This window comes from Henckelia pumila, unplaced genomic scaffold, assembly GCF_033568475.1.
Source record: "Henckelia pumila isolate YLH828 unplaced genomic scaffold, ASM3356847v2 CTG_461:::fragment_3, whole genome shotgun sequence".
Taxonomy (NCBI): domain Eukaryota; kingdom Viridiplantae; phylum Streptophyta; class Magnoliopsida; order Lamiales; family Gesneriaceae; genus Henckelia; species Henckelia pumila.
The window spans coordinates 14,603,371-14,621,070 of NW_027331831.1; the positions used below are offsets into that span (position 1 = coordinate 14,603,371).

Genomic DNA, 17,700 nt, shown 5'->3' on the forward strand with positions numbered 1-17,700 from the left:
TTCTGCCACCAAGATGAATACTGAATCTACTGCTATGAGCCTCTTTCATTATCTTCTGTTTCAAATCTGAAATATTTGGCACAACAATTCTGTTATTTACATATAAAATATCATCAGCACTGACCTGATACTCAGATTGATGTTCAGATCTGATTATATCAATCGAATTCTGAATATTCTGATATGATTTGTGTGCTTCTTTAATTCTTATCAACAGTTCTGGCTCAGCTTGTATAGCACAAATTCTGATAGACTGTATATTTGTCTCAAATACCAATCCAAAAACACAACAGTATTCTACCAATCGAGATACACTTATCATAGTATTTGATTTCGCAATCGAAATCTTTCAATAAATCTAGTCATCTTCGTTGCCTCATATTTAATTCAGACTGCGAAAACAGATATTTCAAGCTTTTGTGATCAGAATAAATTTTGAACTTCTCACCATAAAGATAATGTTTCCATATCTTCAAAGCAAATACAATGGCTGCCAATTCAAGATCATGAATTGGATATCTGGTCTCGTGTGACTTCAACTGTCTTTAGGCATAAGCAATGACATGACCTCTTTGCATAAGCACACATCCTAATCCCCTGTGAGAAGCATCACAATAAACAACAAAATCACCAGTACCTGAAGGAATCGTCAATACTGGTGCACTCGTCAACCTCTTCTTCAATTCAAGGAAACTGGATTCACAAGCTTCTATCCAAACATGCGGTGCATTCTTCTGAGTCAGTTGAGTGATAGGCTTGCAATGCTGGAGAAATCCTGGATAAATCTGCGATAATATCCTGCTAAGCCCATGAAACTACGTATCTCTGGTACAGATGTTGGTCTATGCCAATTAATCACAGCTTCCACTTTAATATCGACTGAAATTCCATCATCTGAAATGATATGTCCAAAAAAACAACTCTCTGCAACCAAAATTCACATTTTGATAACTTGGCATATAATTTCTCGGTTCTCAAAGTCTGTAATATAATTTTGAGATGCTCAGCATGATCACAGAGATTTTTAGAATAAATCAAAATATCATCAATAAATATAATAACGAAGTCAACAAGATATTTCTGAAATACCCTATTCATAAGACCCATAAATACTATTGGAGCATTGGTCAATCCAAATGGCATGACTATAAACTCAAAATGACCATACCTCATTCTGAACGCAGTCTTAGGGATATCTTCATCTTGAACTCGCAACTGATGATACCCAGATCTCATATCGATCTTGGAATAAACCGCTGAACCCTGCAACTGATCAAATAAATCATCTATTCTAGGCAATGGGTATTTGTTCTTTACCGTAGCTTTATTCAATTGACGGTAGTCGATACAAAGATGCATAGATCCATCCTTCTTTCGTACAAAAAGAACCAGAGCGCCCCAAGGAGAAACACTCGGTCTAATGTACCCTTTGGCCAATAATTCTTCTAACTGATCTTTCAATCCTTCAGTTCAATCGGTTTCATACTGTAAGGAGCTTTAGATATCGGTTGCGTACCTGGTGTCAGTTCAATACTGGAATCTATCTCCCGGGTTGGAGGCAAACCAGGAATTTAATCTGGGAATACATTAGCAAATTCACTAACCACTGGAATATCTGTCAATGCTAGACTCATTTTCAACACATCTACTGCATAAATCAAAAATCCTTCTGCAGCTTACTGCAATAAACGGGTCATGTTTAATACAGATATCAAAGGGATCTTGGCTCTAGAACCTTTACCGTAGAATTTCCATTCATCTGCCATATCTGGTCTGAATTTGACCACTTTCTGGAAATAGTCTATGGTTGCCCTGTACTTGGTTAACATGTCTATGCCAATAATACAATCAAATCTGATAACTCAAGTACAATACAATATACCTCTATCACATTCTCGGCATACTGTACTGCAAAATTGCGAATCAATCTGACAGATATAATTTCTTCACCCAAAGGTAAAGAAATAGCAAAAACAGCAGGCAATGGCTCAGATGATATAGAATGCAACATAGCAAATTTTTCAGAAATGAATGTATGTGATGCACATGTATCTATCAATACATAGGCTAGATAACCACAAATAGAACAGTTACCTGCTATAACATCATCAGGTGTTGTCTGAGCCTGATCCTCGGTAAGTGCAAACACTCGTGCCTATTGCCTGGGAGGTTGATTCAGAGTCTGACTTCCTCCTAGTCTTGTCTGTTGTTGTGGTTGAAATGAATGCACCGCAGTTGATTGCCTATCAGCCTGAGGAACTTGACTAGATGAACCTGCACTGGTTGCTCTTTCTGTTGCATGCTGCGGGCACACCTTGGCATAATCAGTTTGATGACATATATTACAACTGCCAGACACTCATCTGCACTGATCAGTAGCATGTCGTCCTCCATATCTGTTACAATAAACACCAGAATCCCTAGAGCTCTGTCCAGACCTAAACTGTTGTGAACCACTGGAATGGGAAGTACTACTGCCTGATTTCTTAAATTGCTTCCCCATTGGCCGGAAACGAGAATCCTTTCTGCCACTACTACTGCTTCCTCCCTCAAATCTGAAAGATGGTTGCTGCATCGGTGGCGGATTTTGTGGCACTGGTAATGGCTGACTGGGTTGCTGTGGTACAAAAGGTGCTTCTTTCTGCCTTAACAAGCCAGTTTCTGCTTTCTTTGCTCGATTCAGTGCATCGGCAAAGTTGTTGGGCCTTCCACTTTTCACCAATGTAAACGCATTCGGATTCAAGCCATTGATAAACTGATCTGTCATGGCCTCATTACTTCCCGCTATATGTGACGCAAAATTCAACAAGCTAGAAAATTTGGCTACATAATCCTCAATATTCAGCTGTCCCTGCCTTAAACTAGCAAATTCTGCTTCTTTGTCTTTTCGGTAGGAGACTGGAAAGAAACGTTAATAGAATTCAGTTTTAAACACAGACCAAGTGATATTCGTACCTCGAGTCTCATGAGCCATTTTTGTTGTAATCCACCAACTTTTTGCAACTTCATGAAGTTGATGTATTACCAGTCTGATTCGACGTTCATCGGAATAGTCTAGAGATTCGAACAACTGATCAATGTCTTCTAACCACTTTTCACAGTCCACTTAATTTTCAGTTCCTTTCAGCATTGGCGGTTTAAAGGATTGAAACCTCTTCAACAACGTCTCCATCGGTGTAGCAATCACATCCATAGGATCAGCAGATGTACTACCCTGGGCATTTTGAGGATCGGCCATTGGCTGTGGTATATTTGTCGGTTCTATTGGAGGAATAGTCACTGTCTGTCTAGTAATCGGTGCTTGACGCGGGGGGGGGGGGGGGGTGCATATCTGATATTCAAACAGATTAGTGCACAATACAATATCATATTCAGTAGTTCTATTTAGACCTGGCCACGGACCGGGTCCGGTCTGGGTCCGGGTCGGAAATAGGCCGACCCTTAACCGGCCCGCCCTTGGCCGATTTCGGTTCGGGTCTTGGAACCGCCTGTTTGGGTCCGGGTCCGGTTAACCGGCGGTTCCGGGTCCGAGTCGAAGCTTATTTTTTTAAAAAAAAATAAAAATAAACTTGTACATTTAAACTTTAAAAACTCTATCAAATATTTCATTATCTCAATAAAAAAACTATTACATTTATTAAAGAAAAAATATATTATATTTGAACTTTTAACATCTTATAATATTACATTTATTCAATAAAAAATAAATGACATTTCAACTTTCAACATTGTATATTAAAAACTCTATCTATTTCAATAAAAAAATATATTATATTTATTAAATAATAAATATATTACATTTCAACTTTTCACATATTATATTAAAAATTATATATATATATCAATAAAAAATTTATTATATTTATTCAATAAAAATATATATTATATTTCAACATATTATATTAAAAACTCTATTTATCTCAATAAAAATATATTACATTTCAACTTTAAACATCTTGTATAAAAAATATTATTACATTTAATTATATTCAATCACATTTAATTAGCAAATTAACACTTAGTCTAGTGGCAAGAATAAGGTCCCAAAATCATTTGGTTTTGGTTTGAAATCTCACCCATGTGTGGGTATCAAATATATATTATTTAAATTATTTAAAATAATATTTTAAAAAGGTAAACCCGTTGACCCGGCGAACCCGGAGGGTCGGACCCGCTGGGTTGAACCGGCCAACCCACCAGGTCTGACCCGCTGGGTCGGCGGTTTTCCAAAGGGAAAACCGGGACCGGACCGCCTAGTGGCCGGTCCGGTCCCGGTTCTGGGTTGGACCCGTTGAACCGATTAAGCGGCACGTTGATCACGGGTCGGGTCCGGGCCCAACCGGCCCTTGGCCAGGTCTAGTTCTATTCCCACCCTTCTCTGATCAACATTCTCATGCAGTCTCACGAGAATTCAAGTTCTGATCGAGGACAAATTCTGGAATAATATCTCACACAACAATTAAGGCGCATAATCATGCAGTCATATAAGTCTCGAAATAGTAAAGCATGTTCGCATGGAATGCATGTAATCATATAAAGAATTCAATCTCATGCAATATAAATAAATAAAACAGACTCAATCTACCCCGCTCATCTATCTCAGTCCGAGAAACTTATGCTCTGATACCACCTGTTGTAGGGCCTCGGGTTTGCTAATCTCATCGTAGGGCAATTAATAATTAATCATGATTAATATAGATAATCAAACTAAGAATAAATTTATTTTTTTTAATATACACGGACTCCGTGCACAGGTTCGTGCATGGGTGGGTGCACGTGCATTAACCAGTAGTGACATTTCTGAGGCTGCAAAGTACACGGAGCCCGTGCCACCTCCGTGTCCGGGTCCGTGCTAATCAATTGCACTAAAAACACAAGTTTCTGTTTTCTACACGGACCCCGTGCACTCTCTTTGCCCAGGTCCGTGCACAGCATTTAAAATTTTCCAACTTTCTGCCTTCATCCGAAAGCACACGGACCCATGCACAGAGGCATGTCCGGGGTCCGTGCCCTGCTATAAAAATCAGCATTTCAAAGATTTCAAATCTGGAAAATGGCATGAACAAGATCTCAATATTCATTAAGCTGCTACATAATATATACATCAAGAGCCAAGCATAATCCCATATATTTCTTACATACATCTAATGTACTAAATACATGAAAGGCTAGATTACACAAAATATTCAACATGTGTCCTTTCAAAACATAAACAAGTCTTATGTTTTCTAACATGTTTTACAACTTTATAACATACATGCCATCTTGCTAACTTAAACTCGAGTCCCACGGCTAAGACTCTAACTCGAGCTACCCATGTCGATTCTGACCAGCTCCTGCCCCACCTGTTGTCATGCACACATACAAAACAAAGAAACAACCGGATAACTCCGGTGAGAATAATATTCTCAGTATAAACAACATAACATGAAACATAATAATCATGAATGCAATGCATGTTTTGAAAGGGCTAACAAATCTGTTTTCAACAAAATCTTGGTTCTTGGGATCCCGGAGAATAAAATCTCAAGCAAACCATCGACCCTACCAATCGAGGTGGTGTCAAGTATCTCAATCTCTTGAATTTGGTGCAACTATAGCGAGTCATCTAGCTCTGGAAGTAAAGCTACATTCCGTGCCACTCAACTATAGCCCTCCAAACGTCTTTTGAAATCTAGGTCGTTCGGCCGTCTATGCTTTGGTTATAGGCTCAAGATGAATGCAACACAATCTTGATGCATTGACTATAACAATAAATACAAGACATGCTAATTCAAGCAACCAAATTAACATATAAGAAACAACTAAGCAACTAAAGCAAGCAAGAGCAAGTAAGCATTCAAGTATGTGATTTGGGAATTTGAGAATCATATCTATCTCGAATGTTCTGTCCCATCTGATTTGTTGTTGATTTATACCTTTTCTTTTGAATCTTTAAGGCTCCAAATCTGGACAATTCAACAACCATAACCACTGACTTGAGTCAATTTCACGTGTTTTTATTGCATGATTTTTATGTGTTTTGCATTCGTTTGTGTCATTTTGTTCGTTTTAATCTAATTTTGTTTGTATTTAGTGTTTTTCCTTGTGTTTTGTTCACTCCTCTTGATTTATGGTTGACTTGACAGGAAAATGAGAAGAATCAAGTATTTTTGGGAATCAACAGGGTGCGCTCGAGCTGCAAATTATTGCAGTTTGAGCGCATGCATGAGCAAGAACACAGAAGAGAGGCAGACACTATGCGCCCGAGCGGTAATTTATTACCGCTCGAGCGCGTGCTCAAGAAAAAGTGGCAGAAAGGAGGCAGAATTCCAGCGCCCGAGCTGCAATATTCTACCGCTCGGGCGCGCTCGCGTATTTTGGAAACCTTTTATTCCGGGTGTTTTAAAAGAAAAGGACTCTGGGGGCAATATAAATAGAAGATTTTTAGACTTTTTGAGGGTTCGATATACAAAAGATCAAGGCGGAGGCGACTTGTGAAGATTGGAGGCTTGCGTCTTCTCGTTTTGAGTTTTTCCTCTTCTAAATTTCTGGATTTTATTTTGAAAACATTGTTAGATTAATTTTTATTATGAGTTGTAGTAGCTAAACTTTATTTTGTTGGAATTTAGGGGATCCGAACCCTGAAACACGTTTGTGTGATTGAATTTGTTTGACGAATTGAGTTTGCTTAATGATATTATTTGATTTTGTCATGATTTATTATTCTATGTTAAGGAGTAGCTAACTTTAGCATAGATTCGTATGTTGTGAATTGTTATCGAGATATAAATTCATGATTAGGACGAGTGACACAATCCATGAACTTAAAATAGGCATAGAGATATGATATTTAGTACATGTTGATAACCATAGACCATCCGGTTGAAAGTTGTAGGAATTCAAGGAACGCAAAGCAATCAGTAATGATAAATAATCGGAGAGATTTGATTGTTTCATTAACTTGAATTAGATTGACATAAAATCGAGAGAGAGTGTCGATATATCAGGAATTCCTATCGAATTTATGTGTATAAAAGTGAATTTCAATTGTCCAGTTCAATTAGGGGGAAGGTGAATCGAGATTCCAACAAATATTCTCATATTATATTTTCTATTTCGAAAAATTGAATTCGTTTATTTCTTTGAAATTTAGTATTTTACGTTGAACTCGTTAGTTTATAATTTTAGTTATAATCATTCATCAAATTTTCGTTACTTTGGGTAGAGGAATAAAATAACTGAATTATTGTGACATAGTCTCTGAGGATGATACTCGTATTCAGTACAATTTATTATAACTTGATTCGTGCACTTGCGATAATTTCGAGCATAATTGAGAGATATTTATATTGATTTTAAGTGTTAGTATTTGATCGATCAACCACATATCATAATCTGCTCAACATACTTTAAGTTTGCAAGCTAATCTTCAAAGCAAACCTTGAACTAATCGATCCCGGTTCGAAGCTGAAAATCCCGAGCTCGGCAAACTTCAATACAAAGGTGAAAATGAAGTATCACAAGCTACAAGATCATCTAACACTCAATCCAAGCATATCTAACTCAATAAGTTCGAAAGTGTAGCAATTCTGAAACCGGCGGCATAACGACTAAAAACCGGCAACCGAAACTATATCTAACTCAAGCCAACCATCCAATCTCATTCATAACCATAACATATCAGCATGTATAGCATCATCTTCCAAAATATCATAACGTATAGGGTTCGAACAAAATCTGGACAATTCATAACAAATACAAACAACGTTCAATCTTCGATCCGACTTCGATATAACAATGCTTAGAACGTCAAGAACATCAATACATAATCATTTCTGATTTCTCCCAACATTCATAATTTCGAACCATGCTAAACATATCAATACTTACATCACTTTGAAGCTCTTGTTGCGAGGATTCCAGAACTATGCTCGGATTTAAATTCAAACGGCCGGATCTTGAGAAATCAAAGATTTACGATAAAAATGAACTTGAAATCTGAAATTAGAAGGAATTATCGGTTCTTGCTGCACAATATGATGAAAATCCATGCATATACACGTTTACAAGCATACAAGGCCAAATGTCCTCCACTAAAATCAAGGTATTTGCATTTTAGTCCCTGAATTCTTCACTATTTGCAAATCAATCCTCGGTAAATCTTTTAGTTCAATTTCAATCCTAAATAATTAAGAATATTAAAATTTAAATCTAAACTCCAAAATTTTCAAATTAAATATTCTCGGATTAAAATTAAATAATCTCGGATCTTACAATTTTCCACCGAACAAAGAAACGACATTACACGAATGATAAATGAGACTTTTTGTGCATATTTATTCTGATTAATTCTTCCTTCCCACTTTTTATTCATCTAATTTTGCACGGATTCAGTTAATTATTTAACTAATTGTTTGAAACTCTTGTTTAAATTATGTCACATTAATATCAAACTTCATTAGTTTAATTTAGTTTCATTAATATTAAATTGAATGTAATTGTTTCCATCGTACCTTGAAATTTTTAAACGTGCTCAGATGATACATGACATAAAGTTTGAATAAGTTTTTTTTTTAATAGATATCAAGTAATATGTCAAGAGGAATTTGAACTTAAAGAGTTGTTTATTCTAATGATGATGAATATTTGTCAGAAATAATTTTAATTTTCAGCATTTTAATTCTAACATGGTGTTGGTTATACATCAATGAGAAATTTACACCTCAATTAAGTTTTGAGGTTTGAATTAGGTCAGTGATTAGTATTTAGTAGAGTCTGAAAAAACACGGTATTATCACTTAATTGACAGACCAATTCATCTCGTTTTAAAACTCCCTATTTTTATTGTAAAAACTTCTCTTCGGAATAGGATGAAGACGAGTTCTTGACAGATTCTATGATTGTCTACTTTGAGAGTGAGTTAGCCCTAAAGATCGATATTGATTGAATAATTGATGATTTTTTTTTATGAAAAACTTTAAAGGACATCTTCAGTAGTAAATTTTGTTCATTTCACTTTGTTATACTTAAAATTAAATATTTTGTATGTGTTCCTTGATTATAAATTAAAATTTTATTAAATTTTTTTAAATATTTAATTAATATTAATTTAGTCTATTTCGAATCCAGCAGCCCAGGATCAAAAAGATTTCTGGCTATGTAACAAAATACTTGCATCTCTACTCCAAAAAACGAAAGAAGTGTGTCGTTGAACATCGATTGACAAAATTAACAAACGAAAATTAAACAAAAAATTTCAGTAAATTGGCCATTAATTTTTAAACTTCAAAATAATTAATGAAATATATATTAAAAATTAATTAACTATAATCCTTGGCCATAAAAAAATTACAAATGTTACGCAAACTATAGTTGTTCACCCACAACATATTATTATAATTCCTTTTTTCCCCCATTTTTACAGTCTTTTTGACAACATTAATTAATTTTCTAAGTCCTCCCCTAACAAAGAAAGTGACATGATGCTTACGACCCTGTAAAATTAAAATCTATCAGGCACGAATTAAAAGTAATCACCCACAACTTGACTAACGTGATTTTCAGGCTATTCTGTTAGCCTGAAGGTCTGCCCATACCCACCAAAAAATAACGGTATAAAAACAAATAAATTAATTAATTAACCACAAAACATTTAAAAAAATCCTAGTTGATGTAGAATACTTGAGCAATCAATAACTTAACTTGTACAAACCTTACTTGAAAAAGAAAAAATAATAATACACAAAAAGAAATAGTTGCACTACTCAAAACAATTGCATTCGATTGTTCATATACTCACATATCCTTCCCTTGGCAAACTCTGCACGGTATCCGACCATCGTCCCGGTGAATGATCACTGCTGTTTGAAGACACCTGAGCTTCTGTTCTTGCCTCTCTTATCATCCTCAGAAGTTCCCCCATCACAGGACGATTCTCAGGCGCAACAGAAACACATGTTACAGCAATGTTCAGAAGGGCGTTCATTTTTTCCTCGTTACTTGATGCCGGTTCATCACCTGAGTCTGTCGTCTCTGCTCGGACAGATTTCACCCACCGTGGTATGTCTGAGCCGTATTCTTGGACAAGATCTTGAAATGGAGTCTTACCAGTTAGAAGTTCCAAGAGGAGGACTCCAAAACTATAGACATCAGCTGCTTGTGTTGTTGGCCTTCGGAAATCACGACATTCAGGGGCTCGGTAGAAAAGGGAAGCAGCACTTGATTCTTCGAGTGACTCAGGATTCCTGAATGGAGTCAGTCCATAATCAGTCAGGCATGACTCGAAATCCGGCCCCAACAAGACATTGGTGGATTTCAAATTTCCATGAGTTAGACCAGGATTCTGGTGTATGTAATGTAGTCCTGCCGCTAAGTCCTCTGCTATTTTTAGGCAAGATGTCCAGTGAAGCGGTTTTGAACCAGCTGAACCTCTTGACCCTGTTCATTATTATGTTCAAAAATAATCACACTGTTTCACGAGATTAAATTTGGGCAACTTGTTTTAAAAAAAAAACTAAATTCAAAGTAAGAAAAATGTCTATCCCCCAACTTGTTTGAATTGTAAAATTTAAGATTTTTAATATGTTGAACATATAGAAGACCTGTAAATGCATTCTTAGCGCATTGAAAATTGAAAATCTGTATAAAAGGAATGCAGATAGCTAGAGAGCTTCTTAGATTTAGTTTTATGGTTTTAAAACCGTCTCAACATGTAATTCAAGTTCCAAATTTTATGGGCCTGAACCATCTACAGGTTGAACCAAAATTATATCACGAAGGCCTGCACAAAACGCGATGTAGCCAAACCTAAAGTGGATTAGCTATCTAAGGATGTTATGGCCATTATCGACACGCCAGGATGAACAATAAGCTTAGGTATCCTATCTTGTGAGATTTAGATATGAAAAAATAAGAGAAGTTTTTGGCATTTCTTGTCTAGTGATCAGCTTCTATCATCTAAGAAATAAAAGATCATGCTATGATGATATTGAACTCTCCTCGTACTATAAAGAAGGTAAAAAATTCACCCAAATTTCAACTAAAGATGACAAAATAAGAACTTATCAGCATCAGCAGAAGTAAACATGCAAACAGCAAACAAAATGGCGTACCATGCACAAGAGAGAAGAGACTTCCATTCGGAAAATAATCATATACAAGTAGCCGTTCTTCCTTCGCTTGAAAATAGGCCCTGAGAGGAACCAAGTTTGGATGCCTTAATCTACCAACAATCTCAATGTGTCGTCCGAACTCTTCCATCCTCGGATACCTAGACTCCTTTAATCTCTTAACAGTGACAATGTATCCCGACTCCATCACCGCCTTATAAGTGCTCCCTATAGTCCCCCTTCCCAACGTCTCGGCCGAGGCCTTCAACAAATCCTCTAAGCTATAACTCATTTGCTGATCACCGGGTCCAAGAAACACCAAATTCCCGAGTCCATCACCCCCTTGATCCCATGATAAACCCCCTTGTTTGCTATTATTATTATTATTGTCCCTATCCAAGCTAGTAGCTGCTTCCTCCACCCCTCGGGAAACCACCTTATTTCTCGACTCGGTTTCCTTACTTGCCTTCCTCAAACAGATTATCAACAGTACAGTAACAATACATAATATGGCAAATCCACCAACACTCAAACCAATTATCAAGATAAGCTTCTTCCTCCTCTCATGATGCATTGAAGTATTAGTTGGTGCGATCGGGTTTGACAGACTAGGAGCTGGACTTATACTACAAGGTTTTCCAATTTGTTGGCCACATAAATTTATGTTACCAATGAAGGAAGAGTTATTGAACTTCAACAATGATGGGGTTTTCGGGATTTCCCCGGCGAGTGCATTATTAGACACATTAAAGAATCTCAAACTATTCTGATCAAAGGCTGGAACATCACCAGTCAATTGATTATCTTGCAAATAAAGCATGTATAATCTAGGCAAATCAACTAAGGACCTCGGAATCTGACCCGATAATCCGTTCCCAGATACGTCAATGGTTTTTAGGTGTCGCAGGAGAGCAAGATTAGCCGGGATTCCACCTGAAAACTTGTTATCATTGAGGAACAACGACTTGAGGTTCTTGAGGCCAGAGAGTTCTGGGATTTGCCCAGAAAGTGAGTTTTTCTTGAAACTTAAAACCCTTAACTGATCCAAAAGATTCAAACTTTTCCCATCTAACGTGCCACTTAAGTTAAAATTTTCAACCACAAGCTTCATAACACTATCATTAAGGCATTGTTTAACACCTTCCCATTTGCACACATCTCTTCCTCTTCCCCATTGAAGCAAATCCGATGGGTCTATTGATGCTTTCAAAGCTAAAAGAGACTCAGCATCTCCTGATCTTACTCGTGGAAATGAACTGAAAACTAAAACTAAATATGGAAACAATAACACGTTGAGCCTGCACAACAGAGCAATCTTCCCCATTGATGAAGTCAACAACCCACAGTTCCACAATTTTACACCCCAAATTTGAAATCTAGAAGAGAAAACAAACAACTAGAAAACCAAAAGTGGAGTCTTTATTCCATTCCCATTCTCAAAAAAAAAGTCTGAAAAGGGTCAGCATTGATCATTACAGAACACTTACAAGAATCTTGAAAGCCGGGACATCAAAAATACAAATGGCCTCAACACAGTCGGTTTCACAACACAAATCTCCAGATCTAGAGCCATCAATGGTAAAGGGGTGACATAAGATTAATGTGAATCATTGGGACCAATGAAAAAATGTAAAGTAGGCGCCAATTAGTGTCCCTATCAACGCCTATAATTCTGACCGAATATATGTGTTTTTATTGAGACAGCTTCTTCAAGAAAATAGGAAAGAAATGCAAAGAGACAAAGACACCATACCAAGAGTCTAGATTATTGGAGAATAATTTATGGCAACTCGTCTACTCACTGTGTATTTTCGGTAATGAAGTTTAATTCTTGATTTATTTCTCCTTTTTCTTCATTTAAAAGAGCTGTGAACTCAACTGTTTCTCTCTCATTCAACCCCCAATCTCTCTTTTTCTCTCTCCATCATCATCAATGAAATGGGAGAAAGAAAGGCAAGAATATTAATGGGGGGTTTTCTTGAATTTCTTGCCCAAGGACAGACACATTAGCTGAAAAATTATCACGTGAATGGGCTCAGGCTTCACTGTACAAAAATCACTTTTTAGTTTTCTAATTTCTTTTTCACTTTCTTTCCAACACTGTGGTTATATACATATTGGTCAAAATATTGTTTTGAAAAAAATAATCTCTCTCGTTATTTTTCAAAAATGAATTTTTATCAAAGTTATTCCCTTTGTATTTCTCCATTGCATACATTAGCATATATGTACACATATCTGTGTGTTGGATCAAAGAGAGATGCCATTCCCCCTTGTTCTTGGATTGCTGAATCCAATTCTTAATAATATGACATTTTTTAATCTTGAAAATCAATTCATCGGATCCCACAATTAATATTTATCAACATTGACAGTCAATGCAGACTGCAGGATGCAGCTATAAAAAGTAAATTAAAACAAAAAAGAACTGAAAATTGGTTTTTTTAAAAAATGTTTTACTTTTTTTTATAGGTGTTAATTTGGTCAGTATTATTATTTTAACAGTGATACTCGTGTGTGTGAATGATACTTAAACTTAGATATTTAAAAATTCCAAAATATAATACAACATAAGAGTACATTTTGGGGACAACAATTGAGAAATTCACAAATTACACTCACATCAATATCATATTATTATTATTATTATTATTATTATTATTATTATTATTATTATTATATTGTGACGTGGGAACATATAGCCGCTACCTTCGATGCACACTGGGTAAACCCCCGGACTAACGCAATAGCCTGTAAACTACGTTATTATTATTTTTTTGTGACGTGCGAACCCGCAGCCGCTACCTTTCGGTGCGCTCTGGGTAAATCTCCGAAGTAACGCAATAGCCTGCAAACTACGCTAATCAGGTAAACCACACTAAGTGACAGGCTAGTTCAAGAAGGTGTTGGCAGGAAACTACGTTGTTGTTGTTATTATTATTATTATTATTATTATTATTATTATTATTATTTGAATTGAGAGAGGAGATTGTGACAATTGGGGCCCGACCTCGAGGCATTATCCCATTACCCATATTTGACTATTTGAGATCTTGGTGTCATATAAGCTACACGTTATCGGTCAAAAAAAATTTTTTCCATTATACTCCCTCCGTCTCATATATGTTGTCCTCTTTGGACTTTCACACTGATTAAAAAAATATATTGGGAAAGCAAATTTTATATAAACTTACTATTTTATCCCTATTTAATGTATTAAAAAATGATTGCACAATTTTCAAGGTGTAGTTAATAGAGGTATATTAGTAAAGAAGTGTAAAAAAATATTACTAAATATAGTATATGACTACATATTTGGAAAAAACAAAAAAGAAAATGTGGACAATTTAATTGGCACGGAGGGAGTTTTTACATATGGTCGGAAGTTGAAAAAAATACGAATTTTCGGTTTATCAATATTACCATACCGAAAAAACATTGTATGTATCGAATTTTTGGTATATTGAAGATTTTGGTACAACACGATAACGATACCAATTTTTTCGGCACGGTAACGCTATGAAATTTGAAATTTTCGGTACATATCGAAATATCGAAACAATTTATAAAAATTTAAAAATATATAATATTTTTAAAAAATATATAAGTTTATTTTCGTTATAAAACAGTATATACCGATATCGTACCAAAATTTCGGTATACTATAAAATTTGATATAATCGATATGCTAATTATCTGTATCGAAAATTTTGATATACCAATTTTAAGCACGATATTGTTATCTAGATCTGGCCACGGTCCGGGTCCGGGTCGGACCCGCCGGGTTCGGGTTGGCATTTAGCCAACCCTTAACCGGCCCGCCAATGGTCGATTCCGGTCCGGGTCGGTGAACCGGCGGTTCCGATCCGGGTCCGGGTCTGGTTAACCGCCGGTTCAGGGTCCGGGCCAAACAGTGCCATTTTTTTAAAAAAAAAAAAAAAAATTGCAGCGCCCCAGCGCTGAATTGGCGGCGCTGGGGCGCTGCCCCTTCGATTTAAATTCGAAGGTGCAGCGCCCTAGCGCTTAATTTGCAGCGCTGGGGCGCTAAACCTTCGAATTAAATTCGAAGGGGCATCGCTGGCAGTGCTGGGGCACTGCACCTTCGAAATTTAATTTTTTTTTAAATTTTTAAACAAATTTTTAATAAGACATATTCTTTAAATAATCTCAATAAAATATTTCATATCTCCATAATGAAAATCTATTACATTTATTAAATAAACAATATATTAGAATTTCAACATCTTAATATCTTATGACTTAATATTACAAATCTATTACATTTTATTCTACTTCACTCGCATTTCCTCCCGTCGTAGTTCCGGATGTTCCTTCGGTATCATCTTGGTCTTCTTCATCACTTTGAATATGTTGTGTTCGAGTAGCGGCTTTTGACCAATCATTGAGCAAACATTAGGCTTTCAAGTTTTCCGTCCTTAAGCTAGAACGTCTCTCGTCCAATGTATTTCCTCCAATACTAAATGCTTGCTCCACTGCAACTGTTGAAACCGAACAAGCTAGAATTTCTTTTGCCATTATAGCCAAAATTGGATATATTTGTGTTTTTTGCGACCACCATCTCAAAATGTCGAAGTTTTCCTCATCTGTATCACTAAAATCAAAAGTAGTGGTAAAATAATTCTCAAATTCCTGACTGGAACTTGAGGATCCTCGTGGACGTTTCGTCCGTTCCCTTAATAAAAGTTGTGTTTTAGTAAGTTTAGAAGAAACATTACTAGTTGCAGTGGATTGTGTTTCATGTGAAACAATTTGTCCACCATATTTGATGTTATATTCATTATAAATATCAAGTAAATAAGTTTTAATATTAAACAAAATCAATGAGATAGAAGGAATCGTTTTCACAATAGGCTCCAAATATTCATAATATAATGTTAACATGTCGCTTAAGCCATCTAATTTAAGTCTAGGATCTAAAACAAAAGCACATATAAAAATTTCAGGAATGACCAAAAAATATTTTTCCCATTTTGCTTTCATGACGAGAATACATTGAGATAAAGCACTATCATTAGAATTAACATGTTCATGAAAAATACAAGCAATGTTGCAACAATGTGTTAAAAATAAATATGAAGTAGGGTAATAAACACCGGATAATTGGTCACTATCATCATTAAAAACTTTTAAAATTTCACAAATACTAGTGCATATGTTCCAATGATTTGAAAACAAATAAATATCACGAGCTTGAACAAATTGATGAAAAAATGTACATAATAAATTTTTATATTCAAAAGAGGATAATAACAATTTATATGTTGAATTCCAACGAGTTGGAACATCTCGTGCAAACCGCTTAGGCTTCATACCATTTACTCTACAAAATTTTCCCCATTGCTTCATAACTTGAGGATGCGTCCATAAATAATGAATAGCATTCCTAATTGGTTGAATATGTATGCCTAAACTTTTTAGTCCATCTTGAACACACAAATTTAAAATATGACATGTGCATCTAATATGAAAAAATTTGCCACCTAGTGATGGTTTACATATTTCAATAAGCTCACTAATACTAGAAGTATTTGCACTAGCATTATCAAAAGACATTCAAAAAACTTTGGTAGTTAGACCATATTCTTCTAAAATAACAAATATAAGTTGCGAAATATTTTGTGCCGTGTGTGATTCGTTGAAACATCTATATGCAAGCAACTTTTTTTGAATGTTCCAATTATTATCAATCCAATGACATGTAATACCCATATATGAACAACTTTGCCAATGATCACTCCAAATATCGGAACACAAAAAAACTTTATTATTCAAACTATAAAATTCCTTAATTAATTCTTTCTTTTGATCAACGACTAACTTTTTCATTGTGCGTTTGAGACTATTTCTTGGAATACGTTTAATAGAAGGATTTGCACTTGTAGAAAGCCAATTTTCAAAAGATAATTTATCGCTAAAACTAAAAGAAAGTTGTTCAACCGCACAAAATTTAGCCGTTTCTTCTCTAAATCTAGCTTCGTTATATTTAAATAGTTGAGATTCATTACCCGATTGAGAAGAGAATGCCGGAATTTGAGTTTGACCACGATCAATACCAATTTCCACCGGATGATTTTTCTCGATATGCCGCGTCAAAGTTCCATAACCACCTCCTTGTTTAAATTTGTAACATTTTGAACAATATTTGCATTTGGCTTGCAAATCACCGGAGGGAAGCGTCACCTTGTCGAAGTGTTTGGTGAAGATATCGGATGTCGGGCGAGGCACCGCTCGAGTTTGTCTTTGAGAGGCCTCCGGATCGTTCATACTTTCTTGACTTGCATGATGACGTGGTGTTGGTGGTGGTTGTTCAACTTGTTGTCTTTGTTGCGCCTCTTGTCGAATTTCTTGAATTTCATCATCGGAATATTCAAGATCAAACCCATCGACATTGAATTGAGGATACTCGACCTCGGGTGGTATGATGCTATTTTCCTTTCCTTTTCTTTTGTCACCCCTACGACTTGATCCCGCTCCGAACATTTGTAATTGTATAAATATGAAAATAAATCAACAATTGACAATAACCCAATAATCGAAACTTGATATTTTTGATAATTCAAGAAATTAAAAGGAATTGAGAATAGAGAGA

At 35.8% G+C, this 17,700-nt stretch overlaps 1 protein-coding gene across 1 annotated transcript; it reads right to left on the reverse strand.

The window, feature by feature from the left end:
- Nucleotides 1-9,634: 9,634 nt before the first annotated feature.
- Nucleotides 9,635-13,014, reverse strand: LOC140871794 (inactive leucine-rich repeat receptor-like serine/threonine-protein kinase At1g60630). The gene is made up of 2 exons (XM_073274504.1): nt 11,094-13,014; nt 9,635-10,419 (listed from the first exon to the last, which is right to left on the reverse strand). Exons 1-2 carry the CDS (start codon nt 12,412-12,414, stop codon nt 9,770-9,772), a joined length of 1,971 nt encoding a protein of 656 aa, XP_073130605.1. The 5' UTR covers nt 12,415-13,014; the 3' UTR covers nt 9,635-9,769.
- Between the last annotated feature and the right edge of the window lie 4,686 nt (nt 13,015-17,700).